General features: G+C 41.6%; 1 protein-coding gene and 1 long non-coding RNA gene across 2 annotated transcripts in view; one reads left to right on the forward strand and one right to left on the reverse strand.

The window, feature by feature from the left end:
• LOC134324345 (uncharacterized) overlaps window positions 1-12,924 on the forward strand; it is an 85,955-nt gene that overhangs the window by 69,699 nt on the left and 3,332 nt on the right. The window lies entirely within an intron of this gene.
• pdia5 (protein disulfide isomerase family A, member 5) overlaps window positions 1-12,924 on the reverse strand; it is a 167,332-nt gene that overhangs the window by 59,177 nt on the left and 95,231 nt on the right. Inside the window, exons 10-11 of the mRNA XM_063006157.1 lie at window positions 7,665-7,736; window positions 815-951 (exon numbers count right to left, since the gene is read on the reverse strand). Of these exons, the coding sequence (XP_062862227.1) occupies window positions 815-951; window positions 7,665-7,736 (209 nt within the window). The remainder of the gene's footprint in view (window positions 1-814; window positions 952-7,664; window positions 7,737-12,924) is intronic.

Here is a 12,924-nt window from a genome sequence, read left to right on the forward strand (position 1 = left end):
TCTGTCCATCTAATATCTATCTATCCATCCATCCATCCATCTATCTATCAATCAGTCTGTCTTTCTGTCTGTCTGTCTACCCATCCATTTATTTATCTATCTGTCTGTCTGTCTGTCTATTCATCTGTCCATCTGTCTATATCGTTCAATTCACTTCAGTTCCTTCTTAATGTCTGGAATACATCCGACTAACTGAACTGAGCGTGCCAAAGAAAATTTGACATGGCCTGATAAAAGCTGTCTAATATAACAAAACAGATGTCAAATTAGAGGTCTTTATTCTAGAGTAATATGTGCATTAAATGTAGAAAGTAAAGAGTATTTGATAAATGAAATGTATTATTACATATGAAAATATACTTGCAGTCTTATGTAAATGATTGGACCATCTGTTTAAATTTAAAATTATGCATTACAATTTGGTTGGAATTAAATATACAGAGAAAATAAAACATTAAATGTGGCATGTGTGACAGTAAGACTTTTATTTTATGTTTTATATTACCAATGAGATTTAATGGTGAAAATTAATACATGTTGTGCATTAAAATCTGTTCTGTAGTGATTACCTCTATTTAGACAATCAACAAAGCATGACATTTGACCAGACGTTTTTAAACTTTTTGCATTGGACTAGGTAAAGTTAAAAAAAGAACTTAAAAATGTAGTATGGTTCTGGTAACAGTGGTAAAGACTATGTCGTTCTGAATGGTTCTGTAACCACATCATGCTGGACGGCACTGTCTAGTGAAAATGAGCTACTTAAAGTGTCTGGGACAGCCAAACAGGATCTGTGGTGCAGCTGAGAACTCACATGGAGCGTAAAACATAACAAGGGCTGAAGGATGTTTCTCCAGAAACGCGTCAAAGGACTCATCGGTCAGATGAAAGACAGCTGAGTCAGTCTCGGTCCACGGCACTTCTGGGGTCTTGGGCTGCGGAGGCTGAGGGCTGTGGGTGGCAGACAGACGATGAGAGAGGTGGACAGTGTGAGAGGAGGTGGAGAAAGAGAATGAAGGGGGTAGTGGAGAAAGAGGGAGAGAGGGAGAGAGATTAATAGTACAGTTCTTCATAAGTCATAAACTGGGCCAGGCCAGTGGGTAATAACACATCCAAGTATCTGTACTCATTTCTGGCTCAAGCTTTTAAAGGCAATAAAGTTGAAATAGTGTGGACCGGTTTTTGACACAGATGGTCCACTTCACCTTCAGTTCTGGACATCTGCTCATAAGTAGTTCCACTCTATGGCTGTAGCAGTCACACTGTGAGTCGTTCACTCACTGACCAGAGTTCATGGACCGGCCCGAATGAGACTCTCAAGACTGCAGGAAAGCGATAGTCCGTCTTTCCAAAGTTTAAAAAAATCCAACACATGTTTTTCTGAGCCGAAGTGTCCATTTAATATTGAATGAACATGCAGTTTCTGGGCTTTGATGGGATAACGGCAGCTTGAGGGAGCTTTAAGGTTCAAATGCTTAACGAGAAAGCCAGTCGTCTCCAGCTGCGATGTTACACAAGGTGGAGATTAGAGCCAGTTTCTGGCTCTTGACCTGTCATAACCTTTCCAGAGTACACATGGGTGGTGACATCATGTCTGTCTATCTATCTATCTTTGTCTCTATCTATCTATCTATCTATCTATCTATCTATCTATCTATCTATCTATCTATCTATCTATCTATCTATCTATCTTTGTCTGTCTCTGTCTGTCTGTCTGTCTGTCTGTCTGTCTGTCTATCTATCTATCTATCTGTCTGTCTGTCTGTCTATCTATCTATGTCTATCTGTCCTTGTCTGTCTGTCTGTCTGTCTGTATCTGTCTATCTGTCTGTGTCTATCCATCCATCCATCCATCCATCCATGTCTGTCTGTCTGTCTGTCTGTCTGTCTGTCTGTCTGTCTGTCTCTGTATATATCTATCTGTCTGTCTGTCTGTCTGTCGGTCTATCTATCTCTGTATCTGTCTGTCTATCTATGTATCTATCTCATCTGTCTATCTGTCTGTCTGTCTATGTCTGTATCTGTCTGTCTGTCTATCTCTGTATCTGTCTGTCTGTCTGTCTGTATCTGTCTATCTGTATGTGTCCATCCATCCATCCATGTCTGTCTGTCTGTCTGTCTGTCTGTCTGTCTGTCTATCTCTCTCTCTCTCTCTCTCTCTCTCTCTCTCTCTCTCTCTCTCTCTCTCTGTATCTGTCTGTCTGTCTGTCTGTCTGTCTGTCTGTCTGTCTCTGTCTGTCTGTCTGTCTGTCTGTCTGTCTGTCTATCTATCTACCTCATCTATCTATCTCTCTCTCTCTCTCTCTCTCTCTCTCTCTCTCTCTGTCTCTCTGTCTGTCTGTCTGTCTGTCTATCTATCTGTCTATCTATTTAAGGTTCAAATGTTTAACGAGAAAGCCAACACCTCCAGCTGCGATGTTACATAAGGTGGAGATTAGAGCCAATTTCTGGCTCCTGACCTATTATAACCTTTCCAGAGTACACATGTGATGACATCATGTCCTTGTGAAATCAGCTGGCTTCTTATATATTCTGATATTCATCTAATGCAGGATTTTTTAACTTATTTTTTAAGCGACCCACATTTTGTCCATGATTTTTATTATGAACCGAGGCAACTCAACCAATGCATCAAAACTAAATATACTTAATTAATGACAATGGTATCAATCTGGTCTCACTGTGGCTAACAAGATGTAATGTAAAGCCTCCACAAGGGGGCGTACGTGTACAAGTTAAAATTTGCTCAATTATTATTATTGTTCTCTCGGCACTTTATTGGCTTGCAACCCACTCAAGGGTCACGACCCAGGGTTTGAAAAGATTAAAATGTAGTAACCTAGCTGATATTACACGTACATTTTTTCGGCATTGGCAGATGATTTACCCAAAGCGACTTACAGTTGTGACAGTATACAATCTAAGCAATTGAGGGTTGAGGGCTTTGCTCAAGGGCCCAACAGTGGCAACCTGGCAGTGGTGAGGCTTGAACCAGCAACCTTCTGATTACTGGAACAGTATCTTAACTGCTAGGCTACAACTGTTTAGCCTGTAGGTTTTCCACCACTATGCATAGTTTATCAGAATAAACAATTTAATTTTTTTGGCTGCTCCTGTATTTAAGGGACACTACATCAGATAATCTGGTCAACAGCACTGATCTGGCATCATTTTACTCTGGATGGCCTTCCTGACGCAACCCTCCTTATTTTAAAAGAGCACTGACAAACACACCGCCCAATGGCTAGGCTGTTCAGTCATTCCCCCTTTAGACACAGCCAATCATGTTTTTGTAGACGCCTGACAGGCCAGCAACACAGCAGAGGTTAGAACTGGATCTCAGCGGTAGTGCTGGCCCTTAAAGCTTTTGAGTTGGTTGAGAAAAGAGACTAGCTTATTCTTCGAAACAAAACCAGTCAGGCTTGGGTGGTGCAGTGGTCTATTTCGCTAGGCTACTACTGCTAGGGGCTAGAGGATATAATCAAATTAAATTGAGGTTCTATCATCACACTGTGGCTTATTTTATCATGTAATATAATAAAGAGATACTGTAGAGATTATTTAAAAATAAGAATAATACAGCATTCCTGTGTCCCTTTAAATATGTTTCGTTATGCATTTTCAACTTTTTTTCTCCCTTTTAGCACGTCCAATTGCCCGATTGCGTCATGCTTCCTCTCTACCAATGTCGATCCCTGCTCTGATTGAAAAGAACAAAGCTAACCCACGCCCCCTCTGACACATGGGCAGCAGCCGTATGCATCTTATCATCTACACTTTGACGAGTGCAGCGCAGCTCAGCGTTGTGTACGGAGAGGACACACCCTGAGAGCACTCGTTTCTCATCTCTGTGCAGGCGCCATCAATCAGCCAGCAGAGATCGTAATAGGGCAGTGATAGGTCAGTGGTTAAGGTACTGGACTAGGAATCAGAAGGTTGCCGGTTCAAGCCCCACCACCGCCAAGTTGCCACTGTTGGGCCCCTGAGCAAGGCTCTTCAAAAAATTGCTCAAAAATTGCGTTCAGTCATAATTGTAAGTCGCTTTGGATAAAAGCGTCTGCTAAATGCCGAAAATGTAAATGTAATTGCACCAGTAATTGGAGAGAGACCCCATCCGGGCTTAGTCCCGCCCAAATCTGAACAACAGACCAATCGTTGTTCATGTGGCCAATCAGCCTTAGCCAGCAGGCAGAGCTGAGATTCGATACGATGTATTCGAGATCCCAGGTCTGATTCCAGCATGTGTTTTTACTGCTGTGCCACCTGAGCAGCCCTCCCAGTTAGAATGTTAATGAATAACTGGTTAACTGGTAACCAACAAAGAAGTCATTGTTTGGTTAATGCTTTAGTTTTAAAAAACTTAGTTCAATTCATTTCCAACAGCTAAAGCCTAATTAGAATTCAGAACAGAGCTAGAGATCTCCTTAGTGGTGGGGACTCACTGCTATCCACCCTCAGTAAGCATGCACTACTTCTGGGTACAAATGTGAAGAGCGTGCCAGTTCTTTTTAAAAGATTTAATATTATTTAAACCAGTGGTTCCTAAACTTTTTTCTGCAGTGCCCCTGTTTTGTAAACGAGAATATTTTTCAGCCCCCTACTCCAACACATACGTACATGTCTTTTACTTCCAAACTCGACTGGATTTTTTTAATGCATTTTCCTCCCCATTTTCCTCCCGATTTAGCACACTCAATTTTGTCTTCCGCTGTTGAGAGATACCAGATTGCATCCAAGGAGAGCACGTCACTGTACACGCCTCTTTCGACACGTGCACAGCCCTCCTCTTCTCGTCTCTTTCGCCAATCAGGGTCCTTATACAGCGTATGAAGACCCACCCACCCACACATAGTCCGGCCCCCGCCCTGCAGATACGGTGGCCAATTAGTATCTGCTGCAGACACTGCCAATTATGCCCGCCAGATGGCGTCCAGCCGACCGGTGGCAACACAAAGTTCCGAAACGGAGAGTTCAGATACTCGGTGCTGGTGTGCAAGCGGAATATCCCGCTGCGCCACCTGGGTGCCTACTGGATTTTTTTTAACATTGTTATCCATACAAAACTGCAACGTCTTATTGAACAAAACTAAACAATGTGTCAATTTACATTAACAGTGGAATTATACAGCAGTGCTCAAACATGCCTCATTTATTGAGCTTGCTGCGCCCCAACTCTGATTTAAACCATGAATGATGGAACTATTACACATTAGAATCACAAACGGAAGCTGTTTTGTGTCAGTATGGAGTCTGAGTTCATGGTAATCTGCAGGGAACGTTATTTGTATCCAAAACTGATGTGGATATTCTGCATCATGCTCCCATATGAACGTAAAACTCTGCTTATCATCTTATAATAAGGACACTAATGTTGTCAGGAACAGCTTTAATACAGCGACTGCATCTCCATTGATTATAATTGACATGTTTTGTTAGCTCCTGTAATGAACTCTTCGCTACAGGCTTTAAAATGTACATTCGGAACCCAGAACTAGTCCCGGTGTTTTGCCACTTTCACTATGTTACACTGTTTTTTAAATAATTAAAGCATAAAGACGTGTTTATATGATGTGTTTTAGATTTTAGTGGAAAGCCAATTCATCATTTAAAATCTACTCCCAGCCACAAATGGCCATGGCAAAATCTGACTAGAACTGATCAATGTACAATGAAGAACGGCTATAAAACATTAAACGGCTATAAAATATTTAATTAAATAATTTCAAGGCGCTATTGAAAGAGCTTCTACTCTGAAGGACACCTGTAAGCTCAAAGAATCATTTGCACTAATCTGGCATTACTGTGTCTTATCTAAACAGCCTGTAAAATGAATTACGTCATTACATCTACCCTAAGTTTTTGGGTTCTGTGTTTTACAACCCCAAATCAGAAAAAGTTGGGACAGTATGGAAAATGCAAATAAAAGAAAAATGCAGTGTTCCTTACATTTACTTTGACTTTTATTTGATTGCAGACAGTTTGAACCTGAGATATTTCATGTTTTGTCTGCTCAACTTCATTTCATTTGTTAATAAACCACCATTCCTGCATTTCAGGCCTGCAACACATTCCAAAAAAAGTTGGGACGGGGGCAATTTAGGGCTAGTAATGATGTAAAAACACTAAATAATGATGTGATTCCAAACAGGTGATGTCAACAGGTGATTGTAATCATGGTTTGATACAAAAGCAGCATCCAGGAAAGGCTGAGTCTTTGATAAACAAAGATGATCAGAGGATCTCCAGTTTGTCAACAAATGTGTGAGAAAATAATTGAAATGTTTAAAAACAATGTTCCTCAAAGAAAGATGGGAAGGGATTTGCATATTTCTCCCTCTACAGTGCATAATATCAATAAATGATTCAAGGAATCTGGAGGAATTTCAGTGCGTAAAGGCCAAGGGCGCAAGCTTAAGCTGAACGCTCGTGATCTTCGATCCCTCAGGCGGCACTGCATCAAGAACCGCCACTCAACAATAGCTGATATAACTACATGGGTGAGGGATTACTTTGGCAAACCTTAGTCAATCACTACAATACAGAGTTACATGCACAAATGCTACTTAAAACCTTACTGTTCAAAAAAGAAGCCTTATGTTAACCATGTCCAGAAGCGGCGTCGACTTCTCTGGGCTCGGAGGCATCTAGGATGGACCATCACACAGTGGAAACATGTATTGTGGTCAGATAAATCAGCATTCCAGGTCTTTTTTGGAAAAAATGGACGCCGTGTGTTCTGGACCAAAGACGAAAACCATCTAGACTGTTATCAGCAACAAGTTCAAAAGCCAGGTCTGATATAATATGGGACTGTGTCAGTGCCCTTGGCAAAGGTAATTTACACTTCTGTGATGGCAGCATTAATGCAGAAAGTTACATTGAGATCTTAAAGCAACATATGCTGCCTTCAAGACGTCATCTTTTCCAGGGACGTCCATGCATTTTTCAACAAGACGATGCAAAACCACATGCTGCACACATTACAAAGGCATGGCTGTTGAAGAAGAGGGTACGGGTACTGGACTGGCCTACCTGCAGTCCTGACCTGTTCCCAATAGAGAATTTTGAAAGGAAAAATGCAACAACAACGACCCTGTACTGGTGCACATCTTAAGACGTGTTTGCAGGAAGAATGAGACAAAATAAAAGCTGAAACACTAAATCACTTGGTCTCCTCGGTGCCAAAACGTCTTTTAAGTGTGGTGAAAAGGAATGGCAACATTACAAAGTGGTAAATGCTTTACTGTCCCAACTTTTTTTGGAATGTGTTGCAGGCCTGAAATGCAGGAATGGATGTTTATTATTAAATGAAATGAAGTTGAGCAGATAAAACATGAAATATCTCAGGTTCATCCTGTCTGCAATCAAATAAAAGTCAAAGTAAATGTAAAAAACTGTGTTTTTAATTCATTTGCATTTTCCATACTGTCCCAACTTTTTCTGATTTGGGGTTATATGTTCCGCATCATATCCTCTGCATATTTTATATGTCTAACCCTACCCAGACATCGCTCCCGTGCTCGAGCAGCAAGCCCTCACATCTTGACTAATAAAACCTGACCTTTACGCCAGCTTACAGGCCTACAGTGATTGTTTTGTGAGATCTTTATCCTGGCTGTAGTTATGATTGACAGAATGAGTCGCGCCCATACTGCTCCACTCACTTTTTAAGCCAGTCTGCGATGTCCTTGGCCGTGGCGCCGTAGTTCTCGTAGTGATGCAGGAACTTTCCCTTCCTGGCACACAGAAAACACAAAATGAACGTTTAACCATAAGCATTAGTCAGGACAAAATCGTTACGGGGGGAAAAAAAGTATTTTTGACTGCATGCCAGAAAACATTTTATTCTACATTTGGGAAACAAACATCAACAATTAGAGGAAAAAACGACCGAAACCTGCTTATTTACAGAAACTAAAGTGCTAAATTAAAGGGTTTTATTATCTCATCCCTACCCAGCGTTAGTTGTTAGCAGAGGATTTTGTAGCGGTACGCCGAATGACTGCATTACAAGAGCGCAGTTCCCTTTATGGCAGCCAAGATAAACATTTGAAATAAGTCCCTGACCCAAAGCTAATTAAGCCACACTGCTTACAGGAGCTAGCTCTATCAAAGGCTTTATTCGACTGAAGATGCAGAGCTTTACTAATCCACATCGACACTGGAGACTGCCATGTCTCCTGTTCAAAGCCAAAAGTTCAGATTTGTTGGTCCCTTTTTAGAGTTACCAGAACAGAGGTTGTATCAGGCCTTACCTTTAAAGTATTTCCCAGCTGCCCAGGTATATCAAAAGGTACAGCAGCTAGCGCTCTAGTTTTTATTTTTAATGCATTTTCTCCCCTTTTTCTCACTTTTAGCGCGTCCAATTGCCCGATTGCGTCATGCTTCCTCTCTACCAATGCCGATCCCTGCTCTGATTGAGGAGAACAAAGCTAACCCACATTCCCTCCGACACGTGGGCAGCAGCCGTATGCATCTTGTCAGCTACTTTGACGAGTGCAATGTGGATCAGCACTGTGTACGGAGAGACACACCCTGACAGCACTCTTTTCCCATTCTCTGTGCAGGCAACATTAATCAGCCAGCAGAGAGTCCCTATCTGGCTTTTTAATATCCCACCCCTATCTGAACAACAGGCCAATCGCTGTTTATGTGGCCGCTCAGCCCAGCCGATGTATTCGAGATCCCAGCTCTGGTGTTCCAGCGTGTGTTTTCCGCCCTAGTTTAGTGTCTAGATTTTTATTCGTCATTCTGGTTTACTTAGTGAAGTTGTGTCTGTCTTATATCTATGTCCATTATATGTGTCGCTTAAGTTTTGTTACTGACATGGATTTTAGGAGTGTTTTTGCTTTTGTGTTGTTGATTAGTTCCTTGCTAGCTCATTACAAATTATTTAAGAAGTGTCAGATTTAATACTGGATAAAGGAAGCTCAGGTGGCACAGTTCTGCTACCAGCAATGCTTGGCTCCTCCATTGGGTTGGATGCTAGAGGGGATTTCTCATAACTGATGCAACCACAACCTCTGCTGGCTGATCGATGGTGCCTGCATAGAGACGAGGGATAATGGAGATCAGTGCGTGACTCTGACTGCCATATGACCACGTGTCGGAGGGGGCGTGTGTTCGTCACAGATCTCCTTGGTCAAGAGTGGAGGTCAGCAACAGTTCACTCACTCACTTTCTTAACCGCTTATCCAATCAGGGTTGCGGGGGGTGCTGGAGCCTATCCCAGCTTTTCAATGGGCTCAAGGCACACAGTAACACCCTGGATGGGGCGCCGGTCCATCGCAGGGCAGACACACACATACACACATTCAGTCTCCAATTAACCTGACTGCATGTTTTCGCACTGTGGGAGGAAACCAGAGCTCCCAGAGGAAACCCACGCAGACACGGAGAGAACATGCTCCATTCTCCACACAGAAAGGAACCGGACCGCCCCGCCTGGGGATCGAACCCAGGACCTTCTTGCTTGTGAGGCAACAGTGCTACCACCCACCGAGCCAACGTGCCGCCCAGCAACAATACAGAGGAAATGAAATGCAATAGGGTAATCGGATATGACTAAATTTGAGAGAGAAAAATATATAAATCAGATGAGACTGAAGCAGTTCACTCAGTTCACTAAGTGACTTGCATTTTTGCTCTACCTTTACCAAAATACTGTAACATTTTTCACTTCCTGTCTCCAAAGGTCTATAATCCAAAATCAATCTGAAGCACTAGAACACCTGCTGCCTTAGAATCACAAGACTGATGACATACTGATGAACCACATGCAGCAAATATTGTTTTACCAAGGTGCTGTTGTTTGTTTGGTTTGTTTGTGTGTTTGTTTTTAATGCCATGTTTTCACATTTGTGGTATTCACGGCAGAAATCAGTGTTTTGTGCTTGTTTTATTGGTCGTGTATTATATATAGGGCCCTACAAAATTTACAGAAGAATGTGCTTAATTTCATGGACTTCATTTGTCAAAAATCACAGATTTCTCCAGCTGGGCTGGGCGGCCACATGAACAACGATTGGCTGTTGTTCAGGGTGGGAAGAGCCGGACCAGGGTTCATCATAACTGGTGCAGTTACGACCTCTCCTGGCTGATTGATGGCGCCTGCGCTGAGTTGGGGAATAATGCTGATCAGGGTGTGGCTCTCTGTGCACAAAGCTGATCTGCATATGAACTCGCCCCCTGCAGGTAAAAAGAGGCAGTCTGTACTGCTCATGTGACGGAGGGGGCGTGTGTCAGGCGTGTATCGGTAGAGGTGAAGTGTAACGCGACCAGGGTGATTGGATACGACTACATTAGGGGAAAAAATGGGGGGGTCGGAGAAAAACCACAGATTTCACGAATTTTTTAAGAAAAGTGCCACATTTTACTGCAGTCATTAAATAACACTAAGTAACATCACACATAAATTTAATGATGTTCGGGTTTTGACACACCCCCCTCTGCGTCCACAGAATCGGCTGGGAGTTTTCCCAAACTCAGTTACCCGAGTCGTATTTTTAGCTGCTTTAGATTTCGACATCTTGAGCGTCTTCAGAGTTTGCTGACTTTATAAAGAACGAAATAAACTGTACATAGACAATTTATCTAGAGCATAATACTACATAGAGATGATCACATGTGTAGAGAAGCACACTTTTCCTTTGATTATGGAATCCCCAAAGGGACAAAATGCACTCAATCAAACGTTGTCAGCACACTACACCACAGAAAAGTCTGTTACACTAACTTAATTTCGGTATAATTGCTAGGACCGTCTCATATTGTGCCTTATATTTCATACGCTACGCATATTGCATACTACACAGGAAACGGCTCATTTCCCGATCCGTGATGCGATTTTCACAGCCGTGAATTAGGTAGGGCCTTAGTAGGGCTGGGCGATATGGATCAAAAATTATATCTCGATATTTTTTTCTGAATGGCGATATACGATATATATCTCGATATTTTTTTTATCCCATAAGGTAATAACAAAAAGACACTTCTGAGACAAAGCTACATTTTCCAATTTTTTTACAGGTACTTTTATTAATATTTATGCTGGGGAAGTTTCACACAAGAATTATTTTTCCTTAAAAAAAAAAAAAATATTAGAGCTATTCTAAGAAAAAAAAAAAGTAGTTTTCTAAGGCATCTCCTGTTGTGTAATGTGAATCACAAATATATTGTCTGGTCCTTTAAGAATGTTAAGTGTACTATAGGGCACAGGGAGCAAGTGTGTAGGGAAGATGTTGGAATGACACGGTTTCCGGCTGAGCTTGTGCGACATTAAAAGTAAAACCCCGTTAAAGTAAACCCCTCTTTAACCCCCCCACCCCACCCCCACGTTTGGACTTTATACATTATTTTATGTATATGTCGCCACAACATTAACATTTACATTAATATTTTCTTTTACTGTATAGAACTCAGTTCTGTAATACAGGCAGAACTAATCGTTCATGTTACTGTGTAACTATTACAACATTTAATGCATTTTAATCAGCGTTATGCTTCATGCACTTTATTATTATTTAACAGCTTTATTTGTTGTTTAATTGCTGTTTGCTCCTTGTTTACTGCAGAGTTAGTTCATGCAATTTAATAATGTTTGGTTGTTTATTGGCCGACAACAAGAAATAATATAATAGAAGATAAATAAATAAATGACGTGTCGGACGTCGGGCGATCATCCAGTATAAACTAACACGACCACGTACAACATCCAGTACAGAAATCACTCCCATAATGTTTGATTTTTACAGATAGAGCAAATATATGCACATCACATATACAAACACAAGTTAGAACAACAGGAGACGCACCGCTACGTTATTATTACTTTCTCAACACTTGCATGATTTATACTGTTTATATATGAAGTAAATACGTGCATGTCAGCGCGTGCATGCGCTTGTATTGGTTTTTGAAACGAATAACGACTCGTTTTCTTGTTTTTTTAACTTTGGGATTTGAAGTGAAAAACGAATGAAGGTACACGGAGCTGGAACCTTTTGTCTGGACTTGTTTTCGGCGTTCTCTACAGAATACTGCTGCTCATCTGACACTTTGAATTCGAACCATCTCCAAATAATTCCAAAAAGAGTCATTATTTTTCTTTTTAGTAAGCAGCTCCTCCTCGATAGCTTCTGTCATGTCTTTATCCGTCTCCATGCTATCGCTGCCTGCAGGACTTACTGGTGAAGCGGTGGGGAGGGGCGAGTTGTGTTCAGTGAGGGAGAGGGGCGGGGCAGTGAGGGAGAGGGGCGGGGCAGGTGAACATGTGCAGAGACAAACTGGGAGAAGAGAAAGACGAACTGTCGGATCTAACTGGAACGCAACATTTATATCGATATATGCGATATTGTCTTATCTTATATCGCGTATGAAAATATATCGATATTTTTAAAATATCGATATATCGCCCAGCCCTAGGCCTTAGTTATATGTATGATTTGAGTCTTATATTATTGAGGAATGTGAGGATTATTCCTGTATCACCATGGGTGAGGATTACTTTTACCACTATGGACCAATGCACTGTTGAATCCTCAAGGATACACAGCTCTGAGGAGCGCCATAGCGGTGGAGCCTGCTGCAGGGTAAATCAAAAATACCAAGGACCAAAATTATGTGGACACCTGGCCATTTCAAAACCATAGGCATTAACATGGATTCGCTTAGGATTTGTCTGGATGGCCATGAAGTTAAACCTGCTAGAACATGGACAGTGTCCACGGTCAACATCGTCATGGACGTTAAAGTTACAGTGCAAAAAGAAAGTCCCTGCTTCTGCTTTTTCTTTGTCCAAAGCAAACATCAGTCAAGCTTTGTAGTGTTGATTTTGAAGCAGAAGCTTCTTTCTTGCGCAACTGCTCAGAGCTCTGGGAATTTAATGCTTGGGTGGTTACCAACATTTGCAATTCATTATTTTAT

The sequence above is a fragment of the Trichomycterus rosablanca genome, chromosome 12 (assembly GCF_030014385.1).
Source record: "Trichomycterus rosablanca isolate fTriRos1 chromosome 12, fTriRos1.hap1, whole genome shotgun sequence".
Taxonomy (NCBI): Eukaryota; Metazoa; Chordata; class Actinopteri; order Siluriformes; family Trichomycteridae; genus Trichomycterus; species Trichomycterus rosablanca.